The sequence below is a fragment of the Prenolepis imparis genome, unplaced genomic scaffold (genome assembly GCF_030444845.1).
Source record: "Prenolepis imparis isolate NDT839.2.m4 unplaced genomic scaffold, iyPreImpa1.0 SCAF_2, whole genome shotgun sequence".
Taxonomy (NCBI): domain Eukaryota; kingdom Metazoa; phylum Arthropoda; class Insecta; order Hymenoptera; family Formicidae; genus Prenolepis; species Prenolepis imparis.
Genome location: NW_028141160.1, coordinates 23,455,214 through 23,473,134, shown reverse-complemented (window position 1 = coordinate 23,473,134; position 17,921 = coordinate 23,455,214). Strand labels below are relative to the sequence as shown.

Here is a 17,921-nt window from a genome sequence, read left to right as displayed (position 1 = left end):
TGATAATCGTGGGACAATATGACATGGAAAGAATTTTATGAGAATTTCTCTGATGAATATTTATCACAATAAAAAATAATATCTATCACAATAAAATATAAAATATGTTTGATTAATTTTACTAAAAGTATAGTAACATTTACTAAAAGTATGGTAAAATTAATCAAACATATTTTAAAAATTCTTTCTATATACCATATTGTCCAAGATTACCATGATTTTCAGAGTAAATTCCAAGAGAAAATTCTCTCTGTGTACAATTACCAACGTCAGCAAAGAGATGCAGAATAAGATGCTAAAAGAAAAATATGAGAATAAGAACCTTAAAAATAAACAAAATACAAAACTATAAAAAAATCTGATAAAAAAATTCATAAAATAATTAGATTAAAAAAAACTCTAACAAATGCGTAAAAACTCTGAGAGTTCCTAAAGTATATTTCGATGAAAGAAAGCAAGCAATATCGTTATCGTTGCGCCAATTATTGATGATAATCGAGCGCACTCACAGAGTGTCGGCGCCGATTGGCTCCTGAAAGAGCGCAAACATCTTATCGAACACGAAAGACCGGCGAGAGACGCTCTCGCGAATGAGTGGTTCGCGAGTGTCCTTCTCTCGAGGATCCCGGACACGGGTGCGGAAGGCGGAGGTGGTGGAGAGGACCCCTCCGAACGAGAAGAGAGGCGCGATGGAGAAGGAGGAGGCTGTTGCGGGTGGGAGAACGAGTGCCACTGACGATGCAAGTACGAGCGGGCTCGTTAAACAGTTGTTCGACGCTTCGATCCGCCGTCGTGTCTCGCTGTCTCTTCTTTCGTATAGCGTCGATCTCGCGCGAGAAAGATCGGTGTCGATTTTCGCCGAAAATTAAGAAAGAAACGTTTTACGTAAATGCGAAAACCTAGCATCGAATCGGTAATTGAAGTATATTGAAAGTAGGCTTATATATTCAAAGTTGAGATATAATATCCCTATAAAAGATATTAAAATTGTTGTATTTGAGAGTAGGCTTATATTCAAAGTTGAGATATAATATTACTATCAAAGTTTCGCGATGTAATAATATTTGAATTTTGCACGATGTAATAATATGTATCTCCGAATGGAAGCTTATGTTATTACGTCGAGGGGGATTATCGTTATATCAAGAGTATTCGGTGTTTGAATTATACACGCGCGAGTTGTGCGGCTGAGGGCGATGACGAATAATGCTCTAAAGTGAATTTTGTTTCATTTTATTGTTGTCGGGTGCACGCAACAACCGCACATAATTGGGACTGAAAATTAATTTCGTCAAACGTCAAATAACTCACGTGGATTATACGCTGTAGTGGAAACGACCGGGTCGAGTGAGAGCTCGTCGTGCCAATGACTCGTTTCAATTTCAAGATCGTTTAATATTCCAACCCTAATATGTTCACGATGCGCGATATTGTTCGTGGTACGCGTTGCTGATTTGTTTTTAAGACAACGCGGATTTCCGATGATGTCATCACGAACTTAATCTGAACTCCTTTTAGAGATCGCGAGTCTATTCATCAAGAGGAAGAGCTGAATTTTTCATGAATCGCTTCTCTGCATGACTATACATAGATTCTGCAGGAATATTTTCGAATCAAGTCCAAGTTTGAAGGCAGACCACACTTTCGTGACCTGGATTATTCCATTCGTCATAATGACTCGAAAAATATACGCTTCATACTTTTGATTAAATTGTAATTATATTTAAAATATCGAAAAAACTCATAAATAAGAAAATAGAGTGTACATATGTGAATGGTTTAATCTACGTTAGCGGAAAATTTACATAAACTGTTACAGAGTGCATATTAACTGGATAAAGAAATTAATATAACGGATAATTTGAAACGAGGTTTAAAATTGAGGCGAACACACGCCGGGAGTTAATTGAGAGACGATGACATATCGGGGCTTCCTGCTCGCGAGACGATCTGGAGACGAAAAAAAAAAAAAAAAAAAAAAAAAAAAGATCCGCGGATCTCTCTTCCGTGTCGCGATGACCGTACACCTCGAAGAAACAGCATCGGGGGAATTAATCGATTGCGAACGATAACGGGACTGGGAACCGCGTTATCTCGAGAGAGGCGGGTGTAATCGTGAGAGAGACTATTTACGGTGACTTGGACGGAACACACGTGCACACGTTGTTGCGAATTCATCCCAAGATCGTGTCCTCTTGCCTCTTACGATCCGCCGGATTCGACCGGAGAACCCGTCGTTCCCCTCGAGAGATCTCATGTATCTCTCCCCCCTCGGGAAACCAATTTCTCGATAAATTCATTATTTACGTTAGCTAACGAGCCACGGCGGCTATTACATTGCTTTAATTGCGTTTAATGTCCTAATTTGCCGGTATTTACGTCGTATACATAGCGTTTAACGTACTCTCTTTTCGGTAAAAAACAGGTGTTTCTATTGGCAAGATAATACTCTTAACCACAATTTATTATATTCTAATTACCATCTCTTATCTGTTATTATATCGACATTTTTCGACGCGTATTTTTTTTTACAGTTTTTTATTATATATATATTTAAATGTATAATAATATTTATATATATATTATACATATAAATATCATATGAACATCAAACGCGAATTTTTACATTAAATACTAGGTGATTTAATTAACATACGGCGCGCGAATACGAATCTAGGTGAACATCTTAATGTGTTACAGTTTCAGCATCGTTATTACATTTTTCAAATCAAGTATCTGGTAAAAATTCAGACTTTCGTGTCGATCGAAGAGATCGATCGAATAAATGTGCTTGTCTTCTGCGCGAGGTGACTCGCGGTAAAACGCGCGCGACTTCGTTTCGAGGCATCGGGGACGTGATACCGTTCGATAAATCGCGTTAGACTCGCTCGGAATATCGGTCTTCGGCGACGTGCGATTATTTCAACATCGACGACGATTCCGATCTCTGACCGGAGGTCTCGCACATGTGACGGGCCGCCGTCGACCGATTCGGCATACGACATGCTGAAGATACGCATGCTGGATTACATCGGCGATACCGGGTGAGTGCTGCACATTGTATGCACCTAGCTAGAATATCATATCCACGGAATGCTTGATCTTCCAATTTCAAGCAGATTTTAATTGAGCTAGTTTATATTAACTATTGCCGTTTTATTGTTGGATATATAATATATAAGTTTATGCCAACACGATTGTTGTTTGATCGAGATGTTATAATATATGATACGAAATTTAATATCTAATTATATTTATATAATTAATATTAAAAAAAAAATATATATATATAAAATATTTTAAATAAAAAAATATATAAATATATATATAATAATAAAATATATTTAAATAATAAATAAAACATTTTAAAATTATTAAATTAAATTGAAAATATTTTCGATATTTGAGTCTATCAAAATTACGCGCAGAATTGAAATTAAGTATACATTTTTTTCTCTTTTGAAACAATGTCGCGCGAGTTTGTCATTATTAATCCGCCGCGCTATTTCGTCGCGACGAAAGGCATCGCTTGCATCAGTAATATATTATAAAATTACGATCGTTAAAGCTTGGTGCGTGCGAGTAGCCGCACCAATCTCGGCCACTAGGAACGCGCGTATCGCGTATCCGGAATACCAATGAACCCCCCACCGTAGGGGAGAACAAGGCTGATCATTCTTTCCCGCTTCGGGTGCATATAACGACGCTCTCGCCTCTCTTAAATGCGCGTCGTGCTTGATGCAGCTTGATCGAGCTCGGGATGAAATTGGAACGACCTAAGAGCCGCTTTCGTTCGCGCGATATAGTCCCCCGAAAGCGACAAAAGCAACTCCGAAATTTATAGAGCACTCTCAACGTCCTCCTCGAGAGGAACCAGGCTACCAGTCTGCTCGCTTATCGCAGACGAATTAATTTGGTCGACGTTGAATCGCGCTCCGGTCCACGCATTTATCCGGTTTCAACGCAGCCTCTTTAAGAAGGAATGGGTTGTGATGTTAAAATAATTTATTTAATACTTTATACTATATTATTTAAAATTAGAATATTATATAATATCAATATTAATATTTAATAGATTTGTAATATTTCAACATTTCACAATCGATGACTTCGTCACACTGTGTTTATTTCATGTTTGTATATTAATTAACGAAAATAATATTAAATAAATTATTTTAAAAGTAATATAAAATAATATCGTCATCTATATAAGGATTTAACTTCATCGCAGAAATCATTATAATCGCGTCATAAATTAATTCGATCGTACAATTTGTCAAAGTTTTGCGACAAGACAAGTTCATCATTTGCATTTCTCGTTGTCCTCGTTGTTACCTTATACATGTCTCTTTTCTGCGTTGTTTTGTATGTATGTATGTACATACCAGCAGCGTGAGAAAAAAAATGACACGCGCACACGCTCACGAGTGATGCAATTCCCTCTTCGCGGCCATATCTGCACACTCGGCCGATGGTGTGTGACGCGGATATATTTCTAATTTCCTGCTTATAACGCCGCGCGTCGGCCCACACTGTCCGTTCATCCGGGATATATAATGACGGGGCGCCTCGTGGGTGCGAAACATGTTGGCAAATTAATCGAACGAGGTCGAGAGCGTCGTCGAGCTCTCGAGCTAAGCGAGCGCGTAAGGTTTCACTCGCGGTGAAATTTTTCCGACACCGTATATTTAAGCGTGCACACGCCGACACGCTTGTTATTCGTCGTGTTAGCCGATTCGACTCGACTATAGTAAAGAGACTAGGAACGATGCGAAAACTTTTGCTGTCATCGAGCCACTTCCTCTCTACTAGAAATTAAAACGCGAAAAATTGCAATTGACATTAATTTTCTATTCTAAAATTTTTAATATATTCGCGAGGATCTTGACGCGAACAAATATATTGTTGCGGAAAAAATTTTACATTTTATTTAATATATAATTGTTTTAAAAGCTTTCTTCTTGTTCTGAACAATTAATAGAACGTATATATCGACACGACGGTAGGAAATGCGATTGAATCAATGTGTCATCGTGTTGTTCATCCTATGTGTCCCTCGCGATACAGGAAATTATGAGGAAACGAGTCAGGAAACGCAAAACCGCGGAATGCATGAAAATTCCCGAGAGCGCTATTTATTATTTCAAAGAAAAAGCGATACGCAACGTTACACTGGCGCAATAAGAGCGATTATATGGCATGATGAACGCCGATAATAACGAGATATGACGATGATATATCGTTTTGCGATGTCCCTCGTGGGCAATTTACAACGACGCTTGAATCATTGATCGAAGAAGAGTTGCCGTGTAAAATCAGTTTACCGTATTTATACGGGCAACTTGACGTCCAATATATCGTGATTTAAACCACTCATCACAAATACTACATAAGTCGTGAATTTAGGTCGGATACGTATATATTCGGAGAAAAGAGGACTTCCTCCGCAGCCCAGTTTGTGAAACCTATTTTTCTTGTTATGCGGATATACTAGTTTACGCGAATCTCGCGAATTTCCGCACAAATATCCTTGTTTTCGTAAAACTGTCTGCTCGTAAATTTCCGGTTACAAACATACGCCTGCCCGAATTTACGATTGTTGTTCAATTTTTCCGTGAATTTCGCAGATTCATGGACTGATAGTTCCAGTAGCGTATTTGTATATCAAAAATTCTTAATTTCTCATCAGCACAATAAATTCATAAATTCCCGTTTCCGCAAATCCTTATATAAGGATGTACGGGCAGACCGCCCTCCTTACTTTTCATTACGAATTCTTTTATTAAGGCTCCTGGGTGCTCACCGCGGCCATATTGGATTGTGACGTCAGAGGCGAGAAAGCACACGCTGAAAATTCTTAGATGCCATTTTTTAATGAAAAGATATTTCGATTAAACAGCACTTAAGATGGCTTTGGCACACTCTTAAAAACCCCCGAAAACTATCCTTTTCCCTTTATAATCAATCAACATCTGTAAAATGATCGAGATATGAGACTTCGACATGCGGAATGACTGCGCATGTGCAAAGACCAGACGGACTGGGCTTCATAATATTACATTTTACAGCTGTTGATTGATTATAAAGGGGAAAGGATAGTTTTCGGGGTTTTTTAAGAGTGTGCTAAAGCCATCTGAAGTGCTGTTTCATCGAAATATTTTTTTATTTCGAAATGGCATCTAAGAAATTTTAGCGTGTGTTTTCTCGCCTCTGACGTCACGATTTCGACATGGTCGGAAAGGAGCCAGGAGCCTTAATTGCTAAATTAATCGCGGCCTCGTTGCGGTTTTATATTCTTTCGGACATATTTTGCCTCTCTCTCCCCTTTTCTCTATAAGGATAAATATCTTTATATACATATCTCGCGATCTTCTTCGTTTTCACGTCAGACTCTATCCTTTATAGACACAGTGCTTGGAACGCACGCTTTATTCGTGGAAACGATACTCTTCGAGGCAAAACTTTGCCCAGGTTCCGTTTACATCGGGGATACTACGTACGTGAATGTACATGTACTCGTATGTACGAATATACAGCGTGTTTCAGACTTGAACCAAGCAAAGGAACAATCGTGAACGAGTATCAGCAAAGAAGCGTTATTTAAGTTTTATAAGAAATTATTACAAATTTTTTTGTAAAAAAAGAATCTAAAAAAGATTCTTAAAAATTAATGATTAGCTCTTTTCGCGCGCTCGTAAATTTTTAAAACTTACAATTATAGAAAAGAGTTTGCATGAAAGAGTAGATTAAATTCATAATTTGCAAGATTTATCTTGTGCGAGTATTTTAATCCTTTGTGAATTAATATTTAAGCGAATGTTAAAAGTTGTAAATTTCCTGCATTCTTTCCGAGGTTTTTCGATATTTCAAGTTTCGTTCGATTATGCGATGACATTTCTCTACAAAATTTGTAGAGTCGACTTCTCGTAGGTTTAAAGAGCGAATAGAGAAACGATTTAAAACACTTTATTTCTGCTGCTCATTCATAAATTGATATAATGCAAATTATATGAAGTAAAGGACATGAATGAAATTATGCTAATGTCGGAAGATTGAAAATATCAAAGGGCAAGAAACCGGGAGGATTCAACCGTCGCGTCGCGCATAAGAAATCAGTGCCGTGTCGACTATTAAAAAAATCAGGTTCTCGATCTGTAAGCACACTGTACACGCCCACTTCCGCGCGGATTGTCTCCTCACGTCTGCGTTTTGAAAAGGATGTAACCGTAGGGGTGAATATCGCGTGCAACCGGCCATGGACATTTTTCGGGCGAAGTGCCACAACGTAACGGAAAAATTGATATAAACGTAGAAGGATAAACCGACAGCTAGTAGAATTTATAGTACGGTGGAGTCTCTCGATATCGAAGAAAGGATAAGATTAAACTAAAATATTTCGATCGATAGAATTTTTTTAACATGGCGAATATTTCGCTAAAGTATGTATATACAGATCGCGAAATATTTTACATGAAATAATGTAAAATTTTTTCTCGCGCGAAAGTTGACTAAGGAATTAATAGAACTTTTTTTTTTATTTTGTACTTTTTATAAAGAATCAGTTTGTTCTTTTATATCTCTTATAATTATTAATTATTAAAATTATTTTGTGCAACTTGAAAATTATCGATACAATAATATCGAACGGTCTTTTATTGTTTCAAAGAGGGAAAACGTGTCATTTTTCTGAGACACTGCCGTATGCATCATTCTCTATATCTTTTTCTTTCTCTCATTCTCTCTCTCTCTTTTTTATGTAGCCGAAATCGTCGGAATATTCCGGAGAATTGTTCTTTTTATTGCTAATAAAAGTTTGATAATCTGACAATTATATTAAAATCCCGAGAATTACGAGGTAATAAGACGGTGGCTGCACTTAATATGTGATAATAATTATCGAGACTGACGTGACTCGCCAAGTGCCCGTATACCTTATATGTTAAAAGTGGTAAAACCAGTTGCAGATGAAAGTAAGACGCGAGGAAAATTGCGCGATTAGATAATCTCTGGTTGCCTAAGCTACGCTCTTTCCCTCTGTCCTTGATACTTCGATTTATGTATGAAATACAAAGTATCACTTTGAAGTATATTGATTTTTCGCAAAATTTTTAATTTATTTAACTGTAATCTATCGTATCATATTTTATTTTTATCTCTCTTTTCATAGAAAAATTATTATAAATTATATTATGATCTTGGTAAACATTAATTTCGATATACTACGATTTTGTTATATATTAATTAATTTATTATATGAATTATTTCATTAACATAATTATATTAATTATTATTAAGGCTCCTGGGTGCTCACCGCGGCCATATTGGATTGTGACGTCAGAGGCGAGAAAGCACACGCTGAAAATTCTTAGATGCCATTTTTTAATGAAAAGATATTTCGATTAAACAGCACTTCAGATGGCTTTGGCACATTCTTAAAAACCCCCGAAAACTATCCTTTTCCCTTTATAATCAATCAACATCTGTAAAATGATCGAGATATCAGACTTTGACATGCGGAATGACTGCGCATGTGCAAAGACCAGACAGACTGGGCTTCATAATATTACATTTTACAGCTGTTGATTGATTATAAAGGGGAAAGGATAGTTTTCGGGGTTTTTTAAGAGTGTGTTAAAGCCATCTGAAGTGCTGTTTCATCGAAATATTTTTTTATTTCGAAATGGCATCTAAGAAATTTTAGCGTGTGTTTCCTCGCCTCTGACGTCACGATTTCGACATAATCGGAAAGGAGCCAGGAGCCTTAATATAATTAACTACATTGATTAATTGTATTATAATCTTGTGTATTATATATTATGTATTATATTAATTTATTTTTTACTCAAGATGAAAGTCAGTATTGTCAATTTTATGCAATAATCTAATTTTGTTTATTAAAATTTGCATTATTTTTACATATTCAAGTTTACATATGGATACAGGAAATATTAATTATATGTAAATATGAAAGCTCTATGTATATTTTAATACTAATAATCTATAGTAATGAAAAATATATCTCGTGTAGGCCTACCTCGCCGATTGTGCGGGCAATCGCTTTTGAAATCGGCTATAGGGCGCAATGTACTATGACCCGGCGCATTCGTGAGTTGGAGCAATAATCTCTTGACACCCGCGACGTGAACGCGAGACTTTCTTCGCGTGCGTATATACCTATGCACGCGAATGTACGGGGTGTTCTGTTTCATCCACCTTGAACCTACGTTAGAACCTATGGTTCAGTAAGAAGAAAACATACGCGACACAGACACTTGTGTTAAATCTAAAATCAATCGATAGTAAAATTATCTTTCATAATACGTCATTTAATGCGAATGAAAGAAGCTAATAGCTTGGAGCTTTTTCTCGTCAGTTCTTTCTTGAAGAAATATTTTTGTAACGTTTACTATTACCTACTATTATCGAGACGAAGGAAAATATGTTTTAATCCGCCATCGAGGCGAATGATGAGGACACTTGACCTTCCAATAGAAACCCCCACAGTTTGCTCCAGCTTCGAGGTATAAACATTGTACTTTGCGGATAATGGTACGACCTACCCTTTAAGCGATCTCGCAAACCAACCCACCTTTGCTTGCCTTCGCGTTTTCCATTGGGACGAACAGCATTAATGCTAAATATCGAGGTCACGGCGGGGAAGAGCTAATTTATTGCCGCCGTCTGCGGCTTCTGATACGTCGATATTATCCTTAAAAAGATCAGCAATAATGGTTTTTCTCTGAAATATCCAGGAATTGAATGAAATATACATAATGATATAATCGTCACCTTCCCGAGAGTTGAAAAATTTCACGAAAATAACGCTCAAATAAATTATATGATTCCGAGCGAATGTTATATCGCTTCCATTTTTATCGCTGCTGACTTCAACGACGATATTTCTTGGAGATAAATTTTTTTCGCGCAATCAGTTATTTAAAGAGTGTTTAAAATAATTCCAATCATTTAATAACATTCGTGTATTATAGTTACGGCGAATTCTCCATTTGCTCATCGTCACCCAGTATACTATCGTGTGTTTATTCGTATACACATGCGTGTCCGCAAACAAGAGGAATATCGAGCTCACGCCGTGAATACTTGCGAGAATTCGCTTTTCTCCTCACGGAGAGGTAATCGTTGAATACGAAAATATATTCACGGGATATATATTCTCGCGCCTTCCCAATTTTTTTCTCGCGTGTCGCGACGACGTGAGAGGAGCGATAGAAATAATGCATGAAAATCAGCCTATAAAGTGACATGCATGTACATACACGATACGTTATATATATATGTAAAATTGTAGGAAAGAAACGTGTGCGAGTTTATTTTTTATTTTATAACATTTTTGTTTTATTTTATTATTTATTTTTATTTTATTTTAAAAGACTCCCTCTCTCTCGTTCTCTCAGTTAGCGAAGACAAGTTAAATATATAAAATTATTACATTGATGTAATTTTATCAATATTATATTTATCTTTGTTGAAACACTTGTGTGGGTCGCTAAAATATCCATCAAGAATAATAAAGTAAATTTTATTGAATTAAAAGGTAAATAAATGCTTCAATTTATATGCATCATCTGTTAGAATTCCAAAAGATATATATATATTTATTTATACAATATTGTTTTAAATAAATATTTTATATAAAATAATAAAATTGCGCACACACATACACATAAAAAGAAATATTTATCTTTGAAAGACTAGAAACATTTGTGACGTAGTATGTATGGAACATTTTTATGGGATTTTAAATTTTTACATAGAACGCGATGAAAGAAACTAATTTAAAAACGGAAATTGTGGGGAAATCGAGAAAAGGTGTTCCAAGATCATTCTATATAATTCCTAGAAATAATCATTGAAAAACTTAATTATATCGAGAAAAAAAAAAAAAAAAGCTGTTTATATAACGGCTTCAATTTCCACTCTGAAAGCCTCGGAACGTCGACACAGCAAACTTTTTCTTAAACGCCATCCATTTAAATAAATAGACTCCTCGCGGATAATAAGACGCTCGCGCGCGTCTCGGTTTCTTTGATCCCCTTTATCCTTTCGCGCGCGCCGGCGCGTACCTTTACATCCTGCCTTTATACGTCGTTAGTCAACGTCTCCGTGGAAGGGGACATCAGCTCGATTTACGAAGCGCCGACAGGAAGAAGGATTTCCATTCGTTTTAGTCTACGCGCGCGGAGACGCAGGGGCGAAAAGGGGAAGGAGGTGGAGAGGGACGCGATGACGTTCGCACGCTAGCCGCTTTGTCCACGTTTCTCGCCGCGATGTTAATCCCGTGGAAACACGTACAATACCTCAACATTGTATGCAAGTGCGAGTAAAAAGAGCGTCGAGAGATTACGACTTCCAAAAAATCTTTTGACCCTCATCTGGATTGAATCAAATCCCCCCCCCCCCAACATCCGATTATCGATATCGCGTTGAAATAGAAACATCCATTTATTATTTATTATTAGATATTTCATGGTTGAAAGTAGGGGGAAGTTTCTCAGCTAAATTTTCAATTTTAACGGAAAATAATTTATAATTATATATTTTCAATTGCACAGATGAAGCTTCAAACCCGAGAAGTTCTTCGTCTTTAATATACGCTATAAATCGAAAATTATTGGTATCTCGGTATTTTCAGCCGAGAGAAAAATTTCGAAAACGAATTAGACATTTTTCTCTTAAAAAAAAAAAAAAAAATTATTATGTATTAATTTTAGGACTACACATATAAATAAACGTGACGAGAAAGAGAGATTCATATACTTTATCGCGAGCAATGATACTTATCGCCGTTGCTAACTGTAATTACCAGTTCCGTAGCACGAGGATATATCTTGATGGGCCTTCTCAGATTTAATTCACCGGAAATCGCGTGCCGGAAGTAACAACCGGGAGAAACGACCTGCGACTCGTCGCGCCGTTCATATTCCGACGTTTTGTCTCCTTGGTGGATATACAGTGCGTACTTTAGGTATACCACAGTTAACCCTCGTTAAACTCTGCGAGTGTAGCAATTTGCTCGTGGCTGCTTTGCGCCGAACAATTGAATAATTGAGCGCCATAGTAGCTCACATAAAACTCTTGCCATGAAACATTTAATTATATACATTATCAATTGAAAGATTTGATGTAAGAGAGGTCCCCATGTTTTTCAGAAAGAATACAAATCGAGATTTGAAAATTTAGATTTTCAATAAGAGATAAGAATGAAAAATTAAAAAATATATTTATAAATATTAAATTATATAATTCTATAATTTATTATATAATTCTTTTTTATGAAATTTTAAGCTAATTTTTTTCTAAATTATAGAGATTGAAAATTGAAGATTCAAGTTTTTAGTTTCTTGAAATTCTTGAACATGAAATCTTTTAATTGTAAATATTACACGTCAAATTATTCGTCATTGTCTTTCTTTCTCTTGTTTTTGTTAAAATTGTTTACTTTAAAAGCTGCAATTTCTTTTTACATTTTTAATCAGTTCTTTAATTAGAATACAAATATCTTTTTATAATGATTATTTTTATGCGACATTACGTTAAAACGTACAGGATGACTCTATCAATTATTCTGTAATGCTACGAATAGACGATAAATGTCGATCGAATCGGGGAATGTGATGTGACAAGGGCGGAAATGCGACAATGGCGGTTTTCCCTCAGTGTCACGAAAGGCATTGTGCCATAATCGAGTCTATCTATCGAACCATATGATGAGTAAGATCCGATCTTAGAATTAACTCGCTCCCGATTAATCGGAATGCAGATCGAACATCAAGGAAATAAAATCTCGCGAAAGATTTAATGTTTTTTTTTATAGTTTATTCTAAAAAAGAGTTTACTAAATCTTTAATTTAAATGTAATATCGTAACTAACTTCATATATTAAACAAGGTTTAAGATTTTATTGACCAACACTGACTAAAATTAATTCTTATATTATAAGACTTATTTTGGGAATAATCTCAATTCGAGATTTATTTCCCGACTCCCCTCTAACCCCCCTATAAAATTATAGGCGAGAAAAATATAGATCCGAAAGTCGCTGAATCGGGAATCGAACCCGAGACCTTTCGCTTGCCGGGCGACTGCTCTCACCAACTGAGCTATTCAGACCCTTCGATTCTATACTTTTCTCTGCCTTGATAAACAATTTCAATCAACACCATTATTAGGTCCAGGTGTGTAAATAACAATATGTAGGATGTGATTTGCCAGTCGAATTTTTAAACAAGGTTTAAGATTTTATTGACCAACACTGACTAAAATTAATTCTTATATTATAAGACTTATTTTGGGAATAATCTCAATTCGAGATTTATTTCCCGACTCCCCTCTAACCCCCCTATAAAATTATAGGCGAGAAAAATATAGATCCGAAAGTCGCTGAATCGGGAATCGAACCCGAGACCTTTCGCTTGCCGGGCGACTGCTCTCACCAACTGAGCTATTCAGACCCTTCGATTCTATACTTTTCTCTGCCTTGATAAACAATTTCAATCAACACCATTATTAGGTCCAGGTGTGTAAATAACAATATGTAGGATGTGATTTGCCAGTCGAATTTTTAAACAAGGTTTAAGATTTTATTGACCAACACTGACTAAAATTAATTCTTATATTATAAGACTTATTTTGGGAATAATCTCAATTCGAGATTTATTTCCCGACTCCCCTCTAACCCCCCTATAAAATTATAGGCGAGAAAAATATAGATCCGAAAGTCGCTGAATCGGGAATCGAACCCGAGACCTTTCGCTTGCCGGGCGACTGCTCTCACCAACTGAGCTATTCAGACCCTTCGATTCTATACTTTTCTCTGCCTTGATAAACAATTTCAATCAACACCATTATTAGGTCCAGGTGTGTAAATAACAATATGTAGGATGTGATTTGCCAGTCGAATTTTTAAACAAGGTTTAAGATTTTATTGACCAACACTGACTAAAATTAATTCTTATATTATAAGACTTATTTTGGGAATAATCTCAATTCGAGATTTATTTCCCGACTCCCCTCTAATTTTAGTCAGTGTTGGTCAATAAAATCTTAAACCTTGTTTAAAAATTCGACTGGCAAATCACATCCTACATATTGTTCATATATTAAACTTTATATATTAAAAATATGTATATTTTTTTATAAGACCAGAACAACACAGCGCGCGCCATTCCTCGATATAAAAAAGAATGAAATGTTTATATAAAGTTTATTTAAACATGATTAATATTTTTTGACAGAAATCAAGTGATTAAACTATTAATTTTTGCTAATTAAATTTTAAAATAAAAAAATGTTATAGAAATTAAAATAATAAGGTTGTAAATAATATATTATAATACTTTAAACTCGAATAATATTTTTTGACAGAAATCAGCTGATAACTGTCAAAAATATTAATCGGGTTTATAGTGTTATAACATATTATTTATAATATTATTATTTTAATTCTTATGATATATTTTTATTTTAAAATTTAATTGCAAATTAACGCCTTAATCAGCTGATTTCTGTCAAAAAATATTAATCGAGTTTGAATAAACTTTATATTATTTTCGCTTATAGAAATTAAAATAATACGGTTGTAAATAATATATTATAATACTTTAAACTCGAATAATATTTTTGACAGTTATCAATTGATTTCTGTCAAAAAATATTAATTAAAGATATGGTATTATAATATATTATTTACATTATATTTTAATTTTGTTTTTAATAAACTTTATTGAAATCAAGTTATCGAGAAAATTGCATAAATAAATTTGGAGAAAAAATAAAATTAGCGCATTATAAAAATAGATATAATTTAATTATTACGCGCGTTCTATTAAATTAATTGAAACGTGTTATAAAATAACTAATAAACATTTCTTATTTTTTATGTTTATAACATATGCACGTTGAAAAAATCTCTGTTATGATACACATTCAGAATTTAAACACACATATATACAATAATTTATCTTAATTCATTTATTTCATGATAATGAATTTGTGATATATGTATATATGTATAATATATATTTATATATATAATATTACGATTAATTTGAGACTTTAATTCTTTTAATGTGTATAATAAGTATAAAAATAAAAAAAGGTAAGTGTAGATATCAAACAATTTGCAAGAATTAAAATAAGAATAAAAAGAATTTTACCGATATTGCAATTATTGCAAATTATATTATAAGTATCAAAGAAAAAAGGTTTATTCCTAATACCTTTATCTAATACCTTTTTGTATACATATATGTATTAAAATATTAGATATAATTTTCACAAATACATTACCTTAAAACTTTTTAAAATAATTCAACACTCACCAATTTGATGTACGAAATTGTAGACAATGTTAATCTGTAAAATATAAACGTATAAATATTATATAAAACAATTATTAAAATATTTAAATCATTTATAATATTTTAAATCATTTTTTGAAATATTAAAATTAATATTTCAATTTTCAAATTAATTTTAATATTTCAAAAAATGATTATATCAGGCCCATAGTTAACTTTTTTATTCGTACTTAAAGATATTAAAAAATTAAATAATTTGCAAAAAAATATTTTTTAAAGAAAGATAGAAATAATTATAAAAAATCTTTAAATTAAAATATTTTACTATTTACCTTTCCTATTAAATATTTTAAAAGAATTTAGTTACGCATTACATAAATAATTAAATCTATATATCTTTTAAATATAATACAATGTAGAATGTAGATTGTATTTTACACATATAGAAATATTTATTATTAAAAATTATTATATTTATTATTAAATATTCTAAGTATTTCAAAATACAAAATCTAGGATATTTTACATTCATTATTATACAACAATGTAAAATGTGGATCATTACCGCGAAGATAAATGGATAATCTCACAAATAACAAATAAAAGTTTAATCAATTATAAATTATATTTACCCTATCGTTACTACGCCGTTGCCCGATGCCTCCCCGGGCCTCCGACCTCTCTCTCTCTCCACACCGTTCCGTGGAATTTTTCGAAACACTTGCACTCGCGTTACTTTCTTCCGTTCGCGACGCGGAGCGACGTCCGGATTTCAGATATCACATTTTCGACGCATTTTTTGATAAAACGCGAGAATCGCGAGAGCTTATTCGCGCGCGAATGAAACCGATGCTCTGTTTTCGCGTCGCCGCTTTTTTCAAGGCCCACTTCATCGAACGACGATGATGCGGCGACTCCTTCACGACGCACTCGGGAGTCGCCGATATTCCAAGAAATGGGAACTACGTTTCACTATGTTTGATATATCACAATTCAACGACGTAGAAATCGGATCGACAACGCCAAAAAACTCCGGAAATTTGCGTCGAAAGCGCAACGGTCATTCGATCCGCCCGTTTACATACTCCATGTTCCGATATTACTACCAGTACTGAAAACATATAATATACGTAACGTAAACTATATATTTTCAGTACTGGCAGTATCGGAACATGCCGTATAGTAGATTCGCCCGTGCAATCGCGATCACGATGTCGTACACGATTTCGCGACGCGATCGGATCTGTATGATAATTAAGCACGTAAAAATACTAAACGCACACTCGTATTGTCACGGACCAGCGAACAGACAGGCTTGTGCCAGTTACGGGATGCGCAGCCAAGGTCATAGTGGTAGAAGTCGCGGCGTACGTGCAAGCTCGGAGCTCGGCTCGACTCGGCTCGGCTCGGCTCGGCTCGGCTCGGAGCTCGGCTCGGCGGCCCGAGCATCCCCACCACTACGACCTTGGCGTTCTTGTCGCGACGTGTTGCACGTTCCGTAACTGGCAGTGCCAGTCAGTACTGCTGTTGTTAAGTGCATTTTCGATTGTTCATCGCCGGTCCGCGACAGTACGAGTGTGAGTTTAGTGTTTTTACGTGCTTAATTATTGTACAAATCCGATCGTGTCGCGAAATCGTGTACGATATCGTGATCGCGATTGCACGGGCGAGTCCGTTACGCGACGCGACGCCATTTCATGAGCGAGTCTACCATGTACACGGGCGGATCGAATTACCGTTGCGCTTTCGACGCGAATTTCCGGAGTTTTTCGCCGTTGTCGATTCGATTTCTACGTCGTTGAATTGTGATATATCAAACATAGTGAAATGTAGTGCCCATTTCTTGGAATATCGGCGACTCCTGAGTGCATCGTGAAGTAGTCGCCGCATCATCGTCGTTCGATGAAGCCTTCCGATAAATGCGTCTTGAAAAAAGTGGCGACGCGAAAACAGAGCATCGGTTTCATTCGCGCGCGAATAAGCTCTCGCGATTCTCGCGTTTTATCAAAAAACGCGTCGAAAATGTGATATCTGAAATCCGAACGTCGCTCCGCGTCGCGAACGGAAGAAAGTAACGCGAGTGCAAGTGTTTCGAAAAATTCCACGGAACGGTGTGGAGAGAGAGAGAGGTCGGAGGCCCGGGGAGGCATCGGGCAACGGCGTAGTAACGATAGGGTAAATATAATTTATAATTGATTTAACTTTTATTTGTTATTTGTGAGATTATCCATTTATCTTCGCGGTAATGATCCACATTTTACATTAGGCTTGTTTTTTTCAGCCGCACTGGTGCACTAATGCACACTGGTGCAATAAGTTAAAGTGAGACAAATATATTTTGTTTCACTCTAACTTATTGCACTAGTTCATCAGTGCAGCTAAAAAGAACAAACCTATTGTTGTATAATAATGAATGTAAAATATCCTAGATTTTATATTTTGAAAAATACTTAGAATATTTAATAATAAATATAATAATTTTTAATAATAAATATTTGTATATGTGTAAAATACAATTTCTACATATTAGTATTATATTTAAAAGATATATAGATTTAATTATTTATGTAATGCGTAACTAAATTCTTTTAAAATATTTAA

At 35.1% G+C, this 17,921-nt stretch overlaps 1 protein-coding gene across 3 annotated transcripts in view; it reads left to right on the top strand.

The window, feature by feature from the left end:
• The window catches only part of LOC145933027 (rap1 GTPase-activating protein 1), a 113,908-nt gene that overhangs the window by 14,220 nt on the left and 81,767 nt on the right, over positions 1 to 17,921 (top strand). Inside the window, exon 1 of one of the 3 annotated variants that reach the window (XM_083032399.1) lies at positions 898 to 3,044. The exons of the other annotated variants lie outside the window; for them this stretch is intronic. Coding sequence (XP_082888525.1) covers positions 3,004 to 3,044 — 41 coding nt within the window. The 5' untranslated portion in view covers positions 898 to 3,003. Of the gene's footprint in view, positions 1 to 897; positions 3,045 to 17,921 lie in introns of those variants that run through there. 3 annotated transcript variants of the gene reach the window in all.